The sequence below is a fragment of the Carassius gibelio genome, chromosome A24 (genome assembly GCF_023724105.1).
Source record: "Carassius gibelio isolate Cgi1373 ecotype wild population from Czech Republic chromosome A24, carGib1.2-hapl.c, whole genome shotgun sequence".
Classification (NCBI taxonomy): domain Eukaryota; kingdom Metazoa; phylum Chordata; class Actinopteri; order Cypriniformes; family Cyprinidae; genus Carassius; species Carassius gibelio.
In genome coordinates, this window is record NC_068394.1 from 22948227 (window position 1) to 22967769 (window position 19543).

General features: G+C 37.7%; 1 protein-coding gene across 1 annotated transcript in view; it reads right to left on the reverse strand.

Annotated features, from left to right (window-relative positions):
* The window catches only part of LOC127946054 (transcriptional activator GLI3), a 291286-nt gene that overhangs the window by 252966 nt on the left and 18777 nt on the right, over window positions 1-19543 (reverse strand). Inside the window, exon 2 of the mRNA XM_052542339.1 lies at window positions 6190-6363. Within this exon, the coding sequence (XP_052398299.1) occupies window positions 6190-6322 (133 nt within the window). The 5' untranslated portion in view covers window positions 6323-6363. The remainder of the gene's footprint in view (window positions 1-6189; window positions 6364-19543) is intronic.

Here is a 19543-nt window from a genome sequence, read left to right on the forward strand (position 1 = left end):
GAACTGTTGCCATCTGGTTGACGCTACAGAGCACTGAGCACTAGAACGACCAGACACAGGACCAGTTTCTTCCCTCAGGCAATCCATCTTATGAACAGCTGATAATAACGGTGAACACACTACACTTTATATTTATATACACACACACTTTATTTATCTAACACACATACTTAGTATACACTTAAATTTTGCACACAATATATATGTACATACATAACTTCATTTTGTAATATACCTGCCTACAATTGTCATTTGTATATTGTCATTCACTATCTACTTATTTGTATTTTTTATTCTTTTATTATGTGTTTTATGTTCTGTCGCTGTCATTCTGTTGTACTGCAGAGCTTCTGTCACGAAAACAAATTCCTTGTATGTGTAAACATACCTGGCAATAAAGCTCATTCTGATTCTGATTCTGATTCTGATTCTGAAGCTATTTTTAAAATGTAAGGAGTAGAAAGTACAGATACTTGAGTGAAAATGTAAGTAAAGTAGAAGTAAAAAGTCGGCTGAAAAATAAATACTCAAGTAAAGTATAGATACCCAAAATTTCTACTTAAGTAATGTAACAAAGTATTTGTACTTCGTTACTTGACAACTCTGACTAGGGATGTGCACATCGATGCTGCAGTATCGATATATCGATACTCAGAAGCTTCTATTTTGGTATCGATATTTTCTGCAAAGTATCGATACTTAATTATATTTATAATTTATTTATAACTACATGTTCTAAGCAGTGTGTGCAGGCCAATCGGGATGGTGTGTGTATGATATAAAAAGAAAAGGTCTCGCGGATGTGGTGGTATGACGTTAACACTGATTGGTCTGCGGCTGCACGCAGTACAATGTGCCATTCACCATCACAACACGGCATGCACGGTCGCGACTTGCGTGAAAGTTAACTGCAGTACCACCGCTCCCTATATGCAGAATACGCAGTCTGCATAGGGCACCAAATCCCAGAGGGGGCACCATCCCAGTTGCTCAAAAAAAAAAATCCTGCACCATTCTCCCATCCGCGCTCGCGACCGCTCTCACCTCATGTTTGCGGCTGAATGTTCATAATTGATGGATGGACATCTATGCCTGGGTAAAGGGCTCACATGGGCTAAAACACAAATTTTAAGCTCAATAGCATTCAAGGAGAAAGACTTGCAGTCATTAAACAATTGTAACAAAACAATTGTTTAAAGGTAACGTCACCATTAAATTAGAGTTATTTGGACAGTCAAGCTAAATAGAGTCGAGGTGGGAGTCAGGAGCCGGAGTCAACTCTGAAAAACCAAACACCCCTAATTTACTCTTCGAATTAGGTAGTCTATCATCGATAACAGTAGCTCATTGGAAAAGGATGGAAAATGCCCTTTATTTTGTTTGCAATCGTAATGGTACACCACCAATGGCTGATTCAGATTCCCCAACCATTCAAATATTTGTAGGCTGGAATTATTTTAATGATATTCTAATGGACCACTTTGTGACATCACAAACCCCAGAAAAGTATATGTAGTCCAAACAAGTATAACTATATGCACGCTAAACATTAACGTTAGCATGGTAAATGTGATAAATGCAACCATTTGGAGAAATCAGACGTCAGCTTCTTATTCTCTTATCACAATCGTGAATTTATTTAGTAACGTATTTTATCTGTCATAAGTCTTGTCTCGAGAGTTTAGCTCCGCGTAGCCTGTCATAAATATATAATAATGTTTTTTGCTCAGGAGCTTTTATAAAAAGATAGAGCGTCAGCATCACGGATCATTTCAGAAAGCTAACAGCTATACCACCAGCATTAAAAATTAAAATTACAAACCTTTTTAAATAAGTTGAGCTCAAAACTCACTTTCAGTCAGCAGCGAGTCTTTGCAATAACTTGATCTGATGTGGATTATAATCATCATACAAAGGAGAAATATTTATAAATGATGCAAAAGACACGCTAGGCATTAACATTACCAAAGTAAACATGGTAAATATGACCGTTTGAAGAAATCAGACGTCAGCTTCTTAGGCCCCGTCCACACGGAGACGGAGCTTACCCCAATCCGATCTTTTTTTTCCTCGTCTCAAGAAATATCCGCGTCCACACGAAACCGCAAAATGATGTAGTATACATGCCAGACCAGTATGTGGCGCTGTAATTCTGCCACAGAGATACACTAAAAACAGAGAAGAAGACTTGGACTATGCTCATAAACCTTGCGCGTGGTACACAAACGAACATGGAACAATACATTTATTAATCAGTGTTAATGTTAGTTAATAAAAAGACAATCGTTCAGTGTTTGTTCATGTTTTTGTTGCTGTTACGGGACGTAGAGGTGTCTGACTGGAGGGAGACGTGGGCTGATGACGTCATCGTTTCAGAAAATATACAGATTAGCTGTCCAGACGAAAACGCAAAGACGGCGTTTTCAAATTTATCCACTCTGGGACCCGGTTTCAAAAAATAGCGGTTTCACCTTGCGAAAACGCCGTATCCGTGTGGACGAAACGCCTATCCCAGGGGTGCCCAACCCTGCTCCTGGCGATCGACTGTCCTGCAAAGTTTGGCTCCAACCCTAATCAAACACACCTGCCTCTAATTTTTAAGTGAGCCTGAAGACCTAAATTAGTTGCTTCAGGTGTGTTTGATAAGGACTGGAGCTAAACTTTGCAGGGCAGTCGATCGCCAGGAGCAGGGTTGGGCACCCCTGGCCTATCCGATAAAAAATTTGTGCGTATTCACAGAAACGCGTCTCCGTGTGGACGGGGGCCTTATTCTCTATCACAATCGTGCATTTATTTAGTAACTTATATTATCTGAGTTTCATAAAGAGATCATAAAAATATAATAATGTTTTTTGTTCGGGAGCTTTTATAAAAGTAGAGATATTATCATTCTTTCTAAATGTGACGTATAGGCTACTGTGATTACAAATAAACAGAAACAGACTTGACTGAATAAGCAGGCTATTTTCATAAGCGTAAAAAATAAATAAATAAAATAGAAATACATTTATTTCTGTGTGACTAATAAATAGTCATTCATTATTATCAATGTATCACTTAATCTATAGTAAAACATTGATGCTTTTTTATTTAAATATTTAACAAACAAACGGCCACTTTTATCATGTTCATTTTGTGATCGCGCTAGTTCCAGTGACTTATTTCTTAGTTTTATGATAACTTCTCTTTGTTGGTGAAATGATGAGGTTGTGTGACGTTGTTCCTGAGAGCGTGGGTTTTAGTGAAGCACAGCGGAGCTTCAGGCTGTGGAAACCATGTGCTATTCTGGGCTCAGTGCTACTGGCCCGAAGCTATTAGCCCCACCTGGGCCGTTTTAAGCCCTGGCTCGCACTGGCCTGACAGTGGAAACAATACTATTGGTGCAGCTGTGGCAATGTTGAAGTGGTAATGATTCTCAACAAAATAGGGCAATATTTGAGTGTTACTTGGATGGTACTTTTGACATCCAAAAAAATAACACACTTCACTTTAAACAGTTGACCTATCGGTAAGCCCTTCCCCTCAAATGCAGGTGAGCCAATGGCAGTCAACTTCTTTATCAGTTGCATGGAGAGCGGAACTCAGACATCTTTATATTTCAGTGGTATAGAGTAACCTTGGAAGATCCAAAGCTTCCATTGGTTTGAGGGTGTTAATGCTATGAAAAAATAAAAAAATAAAAACCTATGTGCTTGTGGTACTCGTAACACTGATTCAAGGTATCCTAAGAGGATGGACAATATGATTTATTTTATTACATTTCCTAAACTCGAACAAAACAGAGCAAAATGGCCCTTAGCATTCAGCTCCAATCCCAATAAAGACAAAACTTTCATTTTCTGGTTGTCATATTTCATTAAAGTGCCCCTATATTGCCATTTTTAAGGTTCCTAATATTGTTTTGGTAGTCTCCTACAATAGGTTTACATGTGAGCAAGGTCAAAGGTAGTTCTCTCAAAATATCCATTTAATATCACCTAATGTTCCAGCGATTCTCAAACAATTCATTTGAAGTAATTCAAAGATTCAGTCTCTCTAAACCCCTCCTTTCTGTTAGCTTGCTCTGCTCTGAATGGTCAGATGACCTAAACTGTTGTGATTGGTTTACGGCATACAGCGGTGTCGGAAGCTATACGCCTATTTCAATAGTTCTGTATTCTGAATGCTCTATAGAAAATATAAACATCTATTATTTATCATCCTTACAGATTGTGATTCAGTGGAACAGCTGACCCAAATAAACAGGATACGGATCCATCTTTCAACAGCAAGCGTTTTTGAATCCCGCACTGAACTCCCGAGATTAGAGAAGCAGTTGTTAGTAGAATGACATGTCTATGGGCTGGGTCAAGTTGTTCGCGGCCGGCCAATGTAGAACATAGGTGTGCATTATGCAAATGTGTTATCCCATGACGGAAGTGGGATTCGAATGTCTATAGTGTTATTTTGCTGACAAATGTTGAGAGAGCCTTACTGTAGCATAAAAGCACATTAATATAATGCGCAAGCATGAATCTCAGATACACACTGCTCTCTCCCGGAGAGAGTGTGCGAACCTAAAACATATCTCTCTCACACTCAAACTGTGTCCAGAGCACTCTCAAATCTCTATGTGGTCATGCACTATATAGATATTAATTAATTTTGCACCTGAATTAAGTGTCTCAATATAGATTTGTGCAGGGCATTTCCTTGATTTTTTATTGTTGTATTTTTGTTTTAACAAACTAGTTGTTGTAGCTATTTTGTTTTACTATATCTCTTTTATGTTTGTATTTTGATCTTTTCTGCAAATTCATATATGCATCTCTCTGTAAAATAGGCTACTTTGTAAACACTGTTTTAAAAGGTACTATATAAATAAAGCTTTTATCAATCAGATCTCCACAACTTAACGATGAAAATACTGGGTGAAATATAATTGTCGACTCAGCCTGGAATTATTTTGACATTCCAAGATGGATCTTTAATTTCTTTCCAGTTTAATAATATTTAGCATGATGAATGAAATGAAATGTAGCCTATAGAAATGGTCAGGAATTAGGTGCTTGGATGGTTTGTACATAACCTCTGTCCAACTGGTTGGTCTCTGAGCAATTTATCTAAAAATAATATATTCTAGCCTTTGGCCCTAAAGACTTTATATAAAAATCAACAATGTTATGTCATAATATGTCAGATAGATACCTCAACTGAATTCAAAATCAGTCAATAAATTATCAGTTGGTATGATGGCAATATTAAGTAATAACTCAAATCAACATCAAATGTAAAAAGAAATGTAAATGATGCAAGATACATGATAACAATACATGCTCTAATATCATTGCTGTTTGGATATTTATTGGGAGCTTTTTTTTCTTCAGTTCTGGGTTTGTTTTTTTTTGTTTTTTCATGAAAACTCTCTTAATACTAGCTTTACATTTAATGGCACTCTTCTAAAACATTGAATATACAGTTATGTGACAATTGCATGTAATTACATTGTCTGCAGAAACATTAAACCTATAGAATATAATGTAATAATGTTATGGAAAATATGAAAAATGAATTATAGTGTTATATATCAATCCAATTACACTATATATATATATATATATATATATATATATATATATATATATATATATATATATATATATATATATATATATATATTACAAACCTAAATAGCGAACTGTTCTCACATCATGTACAGTGTAAGTAAAAAACACATAAATGAAGGTCTACATTTCAGTGCCTCTCCATATTAAACTAGTAAGATGTAAATTAATATAATCGTTCTCTGTGGTACATGAACAGTGTTGATCCAGGATGTTGTCATCCATGACTTCTCTCGCTTGCATTGTGATCTGTAAATCCTCGCTTCGAGGTTACCCACCACATATATTATATATATATATATATATATATATATATATATATATATATATATATATATATATATATATATATATATATATATATATATATATCTTTTATATCCCTCCACAGAATATTACATTTCCACTTGAATGGTGGCCCTTCTGTGTCCAAATTTGTGCAAAAAATATAGTGGGACAAATTTTTCACATTGACAGCTTTCATTGTGAGACAGTGAGCAGCTCTGTTTGTTTGTCCGAGGGAGATTTAACTGTGACAAGTAAGAGAAGAGATTAAACAGAAGAGGTTAAAGTGTTGAAGCTGTACCATTGGAGGTAGTGCTGGAGGCCACGGCCTTCTCACTAATGTCTGAACGGGTGGGTGCGCTCTTGGTGGCTACAGTGGTCTCCACTTTCTTCTTCTTCTCTGCTGCAGAAATGGTCTGTGACTGGGTTTCCATGACAACTGGGCATTCCTCAGTACCTCGTTAAGACAGGATACCTGAAGGGTCATGTAAGGAAGAGTTAAACTTAATAAAAGTAAACAAAAATAAACATACATTACAACATTAACAAATGACACGATTAAAAACAATCAATTAATCAGTTCATACACTAAACATGACAGTGTGTTTTTACCAACTTCCCAATTCCATGTATTACATTAAATAATATGGACAACTATAAAAAGTTTTAAAAGGTAAAAAGGTTCAAATTTGTCTGTTTTAATCTTAATTAAAAAAAAAAAAAAAAATAAATAAATAAATAAACGTGACACTTTAAAATAAGTTTCACCAGTTAACTACTTTAGTTAACGTGAATTAAGAATATTTTTGCTTATTTTTTGGTTATGCTACTTAATACACAAATTTTACCTTATTGTAAAGTGTTACCCAAAAGAACATCACTAATCGTTTTCTAAGTGAGAGGAGTAGGTAAAACACTCGAGTGTGTGTCCAATTTCATCTTGACATAACACCTATTAAAATTTCTAGATTACAAAAAAATAATTTATTAAAACAAAAAAAATATAATAATCATAAAAATAATATTTTGTTTGTTTGTTTTTTTGTTTGTTTTTTATTTTATTTTGCTGTTTTCTATCTTACAGAGGAGATAGTTTTTCCTTTCTCTGTTCATTCACTTCTCATCCCAGAAAAAGAGAAGGTGAAAAAGAGTGAGGACACTGATGAGATATAGACTGAAAAAGAGAGGAAAAGAGAATATGCAGAGAAAAAAATGGAACGTACACATTCCTGTGGACAAGCAGATACAGAGAGCCTGTGTCCACTCAAGCATGGCTGACATGTCCTTTGTTTGCTCTATGGGACCGCCAGCCTGTCATCTGCACCAAATAAGACTAGGACCTTTTCACCCATAATCCACTGAATTGGCCTGTGCCACCTAATCCCACAGTTGTTCCTGAATTCCTCGCTCTCTACACTATTTCATCCATCTCACCCTCAACAACACTTTCTCCCACTTTTTGAATTCCTTTATTTAATTCAAATCCAACACACTGTAGGTGCAAAAACTGATTCCAGATGAAAATGTTATTGCCCTTTCATATTTTGGGAGACAAAATGGCAAAATCAAGAGATGTTATAACTTTAATAAAAATGAGACTATAGTTGACATATTAGCTAATGTTAGATCATAGCTTGATACTTTGTTTGAGAGCATTTTAATACTAGATTCATACTGGTTTATGGATTCATACTAGTTCATCCTAAAATCTCAGATGTGCTTATCTTAAAATCGAGTAATTTCTTCTGAAACTCTAAAGGAGACTTTACTATTACTAGAGTGTTATAAAAGTCTCTGTTTCATATCTTTACTAAGATTAAGGGAGGAAAAGGGAAATATTAAAGAGATCTAATTTCTTCCCTACTCATTATGTGCTCATTAGGTTATTGTATCATCAGTCTGTTCATAATTTAATACTTTAAATTTATTTAATACAGGTGTATTTCAGTGTGTTGGTCAATATCACAATGTGTGAGGCATGAAATTAATAGATGAGATTATGGCCCTGGAGTATGCACCAGGATGTTAAAGCCTGCTATCTAAATGCCCTGAATTGAAGAGGCTCACAAGAGTACACATTAAAATCAGTGTTTCCCAAAATAATTGTAAATTATCATATTAATGCTTATTCCTTGCACTGACAGTGTTCCACACCCAATTAGCTGTGGGAAAGAGAAAGGGTGTTCCATTCTGTGTGCTGGTCCATAATCCTTTCTAACAAAAAGAGAAGCGATTAAACAGGTTTAAAATACCACAATTCAGCCTTATCAAATAAAATAAAATAAATAAATAATAATAATTTTTAGGCACATTAAGCAAATCAATTTAACATAAATTATAAGCTGTGCTGACAAAATCCGGAATTTGAAAGTCAGTTGTGAATGGTACATCAAAGTCATGAAATTGAAACACACTTGAATTATTAAGAGGCTTGATCAAAATTCTAATTAGTTTACTTCAGGGTCTCCATTTAACCTTGCCATCATGCAAACATATGTTGCCTCCAATGGTTATGCATGCTTCTGATACTTGTATAGTTCTTATAATGCCAGCTTCTAAATGGTGGGATTCAGGACTAAGGTTTAGGATTTATGTCTCTGGTGTGCAGTTGAGAGCAGTGCCATTTCTGCCAAAGGTGGTGCCAATGCATGCCTCAACACCTCTGTTAATATTTGAACATAATGATAATGCATTTTAGAAAGAAAATTACCACGTTAAGTAGATTTAAGCATCTGAATATTAGCCTAAAGATGTTTTTAAATGTTATCAGAAAGAAGGTGATCAGAAATCCACATACTGTAGATACAGTTTATACCAGCGGTTCTCAATTCCAGTCCTCGGGCCCCACTGCCCTGCACATATTGTATGTCTCTCTTTGTTAACACACCTGATTCAGATAATCAGCTCGTTAGAAGTGAGCTCCGTGAATGAAAAACAAACTATACTACCAAATTACTCACAACATCCTAATTATCTATATGATATTCATATTATTTACTCACCGTTAATATTGCATATTAATGATATTGGAAATTCATTAGAAACATGAGAAAATATCTACTCCATTGAATATACATCTAAACAAAAATATACAGCTTTCTAAATGCAAGGCAGGTTTTTATTGCCAGATATCATGCGTTAGCTACCGCTCTCCCAACGTGTAACTCATCATGGGCGCTTTGATGCAGGCATTTTGAGTAGTAATTAAAATAATCAATGGCATCATTTAAGTTTTTTTCTAGAGAAGGGCCGTACAGCCATTATGAGTTTTAAAGGGTTAAAATTAGAATAGTCAGCCAAAGTTGCAATTGAATAAGTTAACTCTGCTAACCTAGCTACAAAAACATTGCAAAATAGCGTATGCTGTGTTATTTGACTTTAGCTGACTGAGTAGCTAGTGCAGTAGGTGACAATCTGTCAGACTTTATAATAGCAACAACGATTTTGTTGTCTTATTATAATATTCAGTAATTTAGGTAACATTAAATTATCACACTATCCTCCTGCAACCGCACTGATTAACACTCCCTTCCTGTTAATGATATAACTACCATGCTTACCATTTCTATTACACTCTCCTGCTCACTCTGTCCCTCCTTGACTTTACTATCAGACACCTGCTCCTCTGCCTGGGTGCCGCCAGCACTGCCATGGCTAGTCACCTCCATGTGCTATGTTCACCTGTTTTTGCAAAATGTCGTCAGGTACTGTTGGCTTGGAAACTGAAACTACAGAACTGAACTTTTCGGTTATTTTTTGCACATGTTGAGGCATCAACCTCTAGAATTTTTTTTTCTTTTTGGCCCGCAACCCCTTTGCGCTTTTGTTTCTCCATCCTAAATCCACAGATTTCTGTCTCTGAGCCACTGACTGCATCGAGACTTAGGTCTCTGCAGAGCAAAAGTGGGTATTTATCACCATGTGGGTGTTTTCAAACTGTTTCTAAATCATGCAATCTAAATGACCCCCCTTACCCAACCCCACCCCTAAACCTAACGTCACTATGATGTCAAACAATCAGGTGTACGTGGCTAACTCAGTTAGCTGGATTTAAATGTTGACGATTTGGCATGATCTTGGATCATTTGGTTCTTCGAAGCTCATCCCGGAGCTGCTGTCATAGCAACAGGTCCGTAAGCTTAAACCTGCTCGGGAGCAGGCTTATTTCATGTAAGCAGGATTAGATCGCTTCTTTTCAACCAGAACTGATACTCAAAATATGTCTACTACCACCGCTACTTTATTACAAGAGTATTGTACTAATCCAGGGACAATAATTTAAAATAATAATCATAAAAAAATAATTGAATTATTTAATAATATAAAAATGCTGTGTAGTCCATAACAGCCTACTATAAACACAGCCAGTTTTACTCACTGAAATATTTATTTGTCATAAAGTTATTACTTCATAATTGTATTAGAGTCTTACACACATGCTATACAGATAATAGAGTCGTGCATTATTTTGAGTGATGACTGCTATTATAAGAGTGGCTTGATGGAGCGCAGGAGATGCAGATAACATGATATTGACCCTTAAGAAACTTTCATTAATGCTGTCATGTAACAAATCTGTCCAAATATAAAATGAAATGAATAGATAATTTCTACATTGAAATAAAAATGTAAAGACTGCACAACTATTATAAATTGCGAATCTAAATAATTGGGAATCATGAAAAAAAATCTAATAAAATAAAAACATCTATCTATTCTGTTTCATGTATCTATTATAACATTTATGTAGTTTTGTTTACTTGGCTGTTTTCTTATAAAAGTCCAGAAATTTGTTAAGTTTTAAGTCGGGTGTCATTTTAAATTATATGACGTCATTACATTGCCATCTTGCCACCAGCCAATCGCTGCACTGCTGATCATGGTTTCGAGTATCGATACATATCCCCTTTTAAGCCAACACATGAACGCGCAATTATCTCAGATAACTCAATCCAGCGATAATAATCATACACAACAGGTGTGTTCGAGTAACCCAATTAGCCGGATCATGATTAGCACGATGATATCATCTTGGATGTGTCATTTGATCTCGGATGTAATAAGCGATGTACGAAGAACGGGCCCCTGCACTGGACTGCATCTGACACAAGAAACAGAGGGGGAGGGGTGGAGCCTGTTAAGAGATGATTGGGCAAAAACATTTGCCTTCTTTTGATTATTGAAAGTGGAAAAATAATACAGTTGTATTATTTAAAGTGAAAAAAAAACTATTACTGTTAAACTGGGAAAAAAAATAATAATATGTTATTTTTATTTTTTTTTCAGAAAAGGAAGGTGTAAGAGGAAAAGTGGGTTGTTTCAAGGACAAGTGAACCAAACTCCCTTGTCTCAGCATTGTAGTCCATCGGTATGTGTTGAGCACTGTGCACTAATAAGATTAGCTTTCCTCTCTTCTCCTTTTCCACTTAAGATGCTTTATAAGTGCCATAGAGAGACTGGGAATGACTTTCAAAGGCAACTGAATTCGCCATGTCTTACATTCCTGGGTCACAAATGTGCAACGATGTAATCTTAATGCTTACATGGTCCCTCTTTTGCACTTGCTGCTTGGGAGATAAGAATAGAATGATGATGAACACGCAACAATACCAAACCTCCAGTGAGCATCAACTCCTTGGTTTATTAGCTGCCTTGTTTGTTTGTATGTTCTGCCCGCATTGGTTTGTAAACTGAGAGTGAGTGAGGAGATACAGAGAACAAGAGTCTCTAAAGATGTTAATTAAGCTTTTCATCTTTTTTTTTTCTTCCACTAGTGTAGAGAAGTTTATATTGTCTTACGAATGCTCCTGACAAGATTTATTTTCATGCTGTACCACAGAGCTCCTGAGTAATGGTTTGCATCATTTATTATTTTAGACCAGGGATGAGCAGTTTTGGTCCTGGAGGGCCACTGTCCTTCATCTCTAATTAAACACAACTGCCTGTAATTGTCACATAATGCTAAAGACTTTGGTTAATTTTTTTTTCTGATTTATTTTCATTTGAGACAATGCATTTGGGAAAAGCAAGTTCAGCTTTTTACTTGAAAGCTTCCAAATTTAAGCAATCTAATAACCAAAAGCATATAGGTAAATGGCTGAAGGGTTTGCAATGAAATTGAATCAGCAGGTAAAATAACATGGTCAGTTTCAAAGTCAAGATACACTTGGTGTAGGGCGATAGAAAATACAGTTTGTAGAGTATAAAAACCATTACACCTATGGGGAGTCCCCACCAGGATGAACCAGACTGTGTGTGTGTCTGTGTGTGTGTGTGTGTGTGTGTGTGAGAGAGAGAGAGAGAGAGAGAGAAAAGACTATGATAGGCTGTTGATGTCAACTTTTATTGTTACAACTAACACCATGTAGTGTGACATATAGTCCCAATAGCATCAACAACTGTATTAATCTGTAAATATATAGTACTGTATACATATTTAAAGTAATATAAAACATGTAATATTTAATGGAGTAAAAAGTGTACTAGCACCTCTACATTATATGCTTTGGTGTGTGGGGGTGGGGGTGGAGGGATCCCCTCTAATTCTACATCCAGTGTTTTTGATGCACACGCTGTTGGGTATTATTTGAATGCAGAGTTCAGGAAGCTGAGGAATAAGAGAGAGAGTTTCCTTCGCTGATGCAAAGCATCCAACCTGTGTGTCTTTCTCTTTTTTGTCCACCTCATACACACACAATGCTAGCATTGACTGAGATACATAGTAGAGGTGAGGCCACTAAGGCTTTTAGGGGCGTCTCGAACTTTCGGAGCACACTTCAGTACCTGTCACATCTCAGTACATCACAGTAACTCACAACAGGTACTGTTCAACTCTAAACACCAGCTCACTTACAACTACACTCACATATATCTAACCACTCTACTCTGGCTATACATCAACAGCTGATCTTAGACAAATTACATTCAGAGAATGGTCTTTCATAGCTCAAGAGACTTACAGGGTTTTTATACTGCAAATAATAAACAATAAGTTATATTTTTATTTATCTTGTATTATTATTATTATTATTATTATTATTATTATTTAAAAATCCATTATCTTTGTTTTATTCACAATTTATTTCCTATAGACAGCTCTATGTTTCAATTACTTAATATGTTCATGCACAATGTTAGCCATCCAATCAGACAGTCAAGCACAGAGGCCCTTATTAGCGCTATTGGTGTAGCATCAAGGAGCAAATTATCTATCCCACAGCTTCATGATTCATCAAGCAAGAACCCAATCCCTTAGCAGCTACCCTCTGCCAACAGTTCCCCTGAAGAAGTCATAATGTTTACTTAAAGACAGGCTGCTGTCCCCACAGGCATTCTCTATTAGTTCTTATTAATTCCTACTCAGAACCCAGCAGCCTTGCCATTTACAGTTTATTACAACCCAGAAATTAGACTAGATGAAGTCATCCTGAAGCACAGGGCTCCGCTCCTGAAAGAACAAATGGGGGTTGGGGGGAGTGTTCTTAGGGTGGCCATGTGTGCCGGTCATACAGGACACATCCTGGGCCTAAAACATCCAAAGTAGTTTGAACAATATCATCCAGGTATTGTAAATAATCAACCAATCGTGGCGTAGCAGAGGGGTATTCTCCCTTCTAAAAGGAGGGAGAGAATAGAAGGCCCCTCTTTAATTCAAATAGCGAGGGGTGTTCATCCCCTCCTGAGGGATAGAACAGCTGGTCCCTACAGTTATAGCAGCAAAGAGTGAGACTCGATATGCAGCGAGTCAGCTGCCTAAAGTTTCGGATGCAGCCAATGACTACTCACTGGTGATTCCCGATCGTTTTAGAGGACAATTACTCTTTGTCTCCTCCTGTTGTTTCAGAGAATAGTACACCAGGGTTCTTACACCTTCCAAAGTAAAATTCAGGCACTTTCATGCACTTCCAAGGACATTTAAATTTTCCTGCACTTTACAACTGTGGTTATTTACCTGTTTACATACATACAGCATTGTTATCTAAAGCACACACACAGATACAAACACACACACACACACACACACACACCTTACTTTGTAAATCATTTGGATTTTTGTAGGCAAGTGCAAGTGGTGCATTTGGACCGGTATACACATTTTGTATGATGTCCTTAAATTTGAATGTCCATAGATTTTAGTGACAATGACAGTTGAACAATTTTGGGCTATCGTTGACTGAAGCAGCAACCTCCAGTAAGATATGGGACGGCGTCTGTTAATAAAGAGCACACTGCTGCTTATTTTATGAAAAACAATGATTGATCATTCAGTAAGAAAGCTAATTATTATGAACCAATGCACTGCATTTTCAAGCACTTTATCTAAATTCAAGCATTTTATTTTGTTTGTTTGTTTTTTTAAACCTTAAAAAGACTGCATTAAATTTCAAGCACCCGTACGACCAGGGCCAGATTAACACTTTGTTGTACCCTGGGCAACAATATTCAAGGGCCCCATCAATCACGACCCCAGGATCACCATAATATGGTCATATACAGAATGTATTACTGTAATAAACAGTAAATCTACTCAATACTTCAAATTCTAACTGTCATCAGGTGTATTTTGATTTGCAAATATTTAAATGCTCATAGAACTACAAATGCAGTACTATGTCCCCTAACAAAGACATTCACTCACATATGATGCTATGAAAACAAAACACATCAGCATCTGTATAATCTGGTAAAATTGACGCACTACATTGAGAGGGAGGGAAATATACTCCATTTTCACAAAAATGAATGAATAAGCAACCACTTTCAAACCATTGTTTATTTAACAACATTTATTCCCAATAGAAATGTATTGAATTGATAGAGCTATAACAGAAGACCACAGACAACACATCAAGAAACAATTTGGTTCTCAGCTCATTTTAAGCAGAAATCACCCTGACAGGGTGACCCTGTTTCCCCAGAATTCAACAAGGCAATCAAGTTATTAGTCCAACACAAACAATTTGAAATCTGCCAGTTATCCCTCCACAACAATTTACAGCATTTTAATGAATCTGGTACCTCAAGGAAAAAATAAATAAATAAAATGCAGTATCACGATTATCTGCTCATAAACATTTTTATCCTAAGCTCATTTTAACTTGTTTTAAAATAGAACAACATAACACAGCACAATTAACCAGTTAAACATTTTAGTGCTACATAAACATTTAGAAATCTGTCAATTTCTCTGAAGAAGACAAGACAGAAATAAATGCTACATAATCTGGCAAAAAACACAATTTTAGTCCTAAATAATGACGAAGTGCATGTTTGAATTTGAAATGCTCTTCGCTCTCAGGGCTGTAAACGTAAGCTGGCGGTGTAGAAAAGTCCTGGCTAGCTGAGTTGTCCTCGTCGTTGACGGAAGCTGACGGAAGCTGACTTAACAGATCTGTCGGCAACATTAACAGAAGTGAAGAAATTACTTATTTTAGGTATATACTTTAAATTTTCTACGTTTCTGATGTCCTTTCCTTTTTTAATTTCCGCTTCGCACTCCCACTTAGCTTCTCCATTTCAGATTTTTTTCTGTTGTAGCAACGCCTGACGTAACCCGCTCCAGCGTAACATTTGACCCACCTCATGCGGACTGACCAATGAGGAGAGGGTCTTAACTTGAGGCCCTCTCTTCATTGGTCAGTCCGCATGAGACTGACTCTCAGCCGCTCCCAACTCACGCTCAAAGTCATAGGCAGCGCAGCGTCTCTCTGTGCAGCGCACAAGCCCGTGTTGAAAGTTTGTTTAATATAAAGCGGGAGATTACCAGATACAGTATTTTGCTCGTGCCCTTGCTGCCCTGGGCCCTTTAGAGGTCTTGGGCCCCTGGGCAATTGCCCAGTTGCCCGCATGGTTAATCTGACCCTGCGTATGACCCTGTACGACGGCTAACACAACAAGTATTTATAACAGCTAAAAAGATCAGCATGCCCCTTTAAAACAGTATGACATATATCAATACTCACAGCATTATCCCTTGTCCAGATAATTTTTAGCATTGATACAAGCAAAATTACAGTCTGTACATTTAAGTATCAAGCACTTTATAGATACACTAGTTAGCTTGAACAACAGCATATCACTGATTTAACACAGTGTGTTGAAATAGTCGGATAAGTTTAATGAAAGCATCCCCAAAAGAAAAGCCTGAAGCAGCAGCAAGTTCCATATCGACAGCCTTAACAACAGATAAACAAGGTGTAATTATATAAAACTCCATAGTCGTCGGGGAAGAAGGAGGTGGGAACTGGCGCACAATCAAATAACACTTTAATATTCAAAATAAACACAAAACAGCGCAGCCCCTCGCGGACGACTGGTGCGCGCAAATAAAAACCAAAACATAAAATATGTCCCAGGCTTGGTCCTCTCTCGTCCTTCACTATAGTCGCTCCAGTTTTATACCCTTCCATCTCCTACGTGGGACTCGATACCGGCGGTGGGGCACAGGTGTAGTGATTGGAGATGCCCACGCCTCGTTCCCACACCTCTCGGCCCCGCCCCACTAGCCACACAAGGCTTGTTGGTAAATTTAGCTGTTACTGTTTTCAGTGAGGTAATACGAAATCATGCATAGCAAACATAACGTCTCGGGTTACGACTGTAACCCTTGTTCCCCGAGAAAGGGAACAAGAACTGCGTCAAACGACACTTTGGGGGAAGCCCCTCAGCGTAGCGCCTCTGAAGTATGAATGAAACTAAGCCAGTCTTGATTGGTGTTGCGTCATGACGTAATGTGTGACGTCATATGCGGAAGCTATAAAAAGGACACCGGCACACAACAGAGACAGCTTCTGTGATGAAGCAAGCGCTCCCAGGCAGGGGAGGTGTGGCAAAAAGGGACGCAGTTCTCGTTCCCTTTCTCTGGGAACAAGGGTTACAGTCGTAACCCCAGACGTTCCGCTTCGAGGGAACATCGAACTGCGTCAAATGACACTTTGGGGGAACGAGTACCCACTATGCCACAATGAGCCCTGCCTGTCCCAGTGTGAAGCTGCACACAGGCCACTTAGGACGAGAGCACAAGGGGGCCAGGTGTCGATGGAATGTCCAGGCTGTAAAATCTAATAAAAGTGTGAGGGGTGGCCCATCCTGCTGCATTGCAGACCTCCTAGATGGGGGCCCCTGAGAGGAGGGCTCTAGAGGATTCCATGCCTCTGGTTGAATGAGCCCTCAGGGCCAGAGGTGAAGGCAAATTGCGCACCTGGTAGGCCATAGATATAGCTTGGAAAATCCAGTTGCTAATAGTCTGTTTGGAAGCAGGAAGCCCCTTCTTGGTCGACCCAAAACAGACTAGCAACTGGTCTGACTTCCGCCATGAGAAGGACCTCTGGATATATATTTTTTGAGAGCTCTGAAAGGGCAGAGCAGGTGAAGTTTCTCCTTATCCGCCGTCACATGAGGTGGAGGATGAAAAGCCTGCAGAACTGTAGGCCATGCCACATTAGACAGCACCTTGGGCAAATAGCCTGCCCTAGGAAGTAGGATGGCTTTGATGTCGCCTGGAGCAAACTCCAGGCACCCGTCAGATATAGAGAGCACCTGGAGATCTCCTACCCTCCTCAGAGAAGTAATGGCCAACAAGAAAGCCACCTTAAGGGAAAGGTTCTTGGCCTCAACCAACCCTCCGAGAACCACGGCCAGGTCCCAAGTGGTACGAGCCGCAGGTCTCATCCTCCAAGCCCCACGGAGAATACGTACGACCAACGGCTGTCTCTCCAGAGGCCCATCACTCAGAGGAGTGTGGAAAGCCGAAATGGCAGCCACTTACACCTTGAAAGTGGACGGGGTAAGACCAGCTGAGAAGCGATCTTGGAGGAACGATGTGATTGAACAGATACTATTCAAACTGAACTGAGCTGAATGATGTCATCATTGAATTCAATGCTGAACTGACTTTAATTATCATTTTGCATTATTGACACTGTTTTCCCAATTAATGTTGTTCAGTTGTTTTGACAATCTTTTTTGTTTAAAGCGTTACACAAATAAATGGGACTTGACTTGTAGTCATAAAGGGATGTATATGAAGGTATATCACAGCCCTGATGTGAAAAGCTAAATCTTTCATTTTGTACACACAGACATTGATAATAAAAACAGTGTTTTGAATTGGAAGTTGTAGATTAATAGTCACAAATGTGTAAAATGACATTCACACAAAGAAAATAACGTACACAAATATTTATGACATTTACTTTTTCACTTTACTTAAGTTTCGCTGCACAACGTCAAGTCGTTACTTATAACCTCTCAGATCTGGCAGTACAAGTTCAAATCCTAGCGCTATGACTTTTGCTACTCCTTTTGCTACTCCTTTTGCAGTATTCCTGTTGCAAAACTCACTTGTGCACTTGTACATGCAGATGTGCCAGAGCAGTGGGCTTTGTTGCAAATGGACACATTTTATGTGTCTTATGCATATGTATCAGTTATTTGTAAAAATTATTTTCACAGAATATCCTTAGCTTTTACAGGATTTTAAGACTAGATTCATATTGTCATTCAGGTATATCAGGTATATCCCACTGCATCTCGCTGTACTAGAGTTGCAACATAACTCTGTTTTTATTATTTTTATGTTTTGTATGAATAATTTAAACTTCTTCATTGTGTTAAATTCCTAATTTGCTTGTCGGTAATGAATCTTTTTAAATATGCAACACAAACACAAAAAAAAAAGCTTATAAAAATTGAGTGTTTGATCATGTCTAAATTAGAGATGTTCCGATACCCTTTTTCTCTTCCCGATACCGATTTCGATACCTTGGCTCAGGCTCAGGTGTGTATCTGTATATATATAGCCCTGTGTAAATTGCTAGAATTTTATGGTGTGCTTCAGACTGATCCGTTAGTAAAACATGAACAACTATGGTGAACTACTGTATTCATTACAGTATTTTTATTATCTGACATGAATTTGACAGTATTATTTGTTTTACGAAATAAAACAAAGCGAAAAATAACAAATGCAGCCAAAAATCTAACACCGCAAACTAAAAAAGGTATTTTAGTTTTACAATATAACTGTATAAAAAACTGCAACAAATAAGTCTAGGAATATAAAAATGACATATTAATCAGATAATCTCTTTACAACAAAACAATAAAAAAAAGGCATAATTATTATTATTAATAGAGACGTAAAAACAGCGTCAAATCAAAACAGCGAGCTCCCGCGCATCTGCGCCCGTTACCCACTGAGATGTAGAATTTGCAGAAGTAATATTTAAATAGTATTTTGCAGTTTAATATTCACAGACACTAGTATATATTCGGCTACTGTCTGGAGCCCTGCGCTTTGACTAACACGGAAGCGACTGAACTCAGCTGCGGGTACGTGAATATACTTGGGAGACGGTAACTACCGGTACTACAGAGACATACTGCTAACCACAGATCTATAATATAGAAGAGGCTTCACTGTCTGTTGGCAGTTTAGAATGCGATGAGCGATCCAGTCATATATAGATCACTGCTGCTAACGCGTTTTCATTTCTTCTTATCTGCACTAAACGGGTTGCTTGTGGCAACACAGCACAACTTCCTGTGTTTGCAATGCATTCTGAGCAGGGAAGAAGAACCGCTAGCGCTGGCAAAGCTAGCGGTCATAACTAGGTCTTGTTTAAGAAAATGGTATCGTATCGGTATATGGGTTC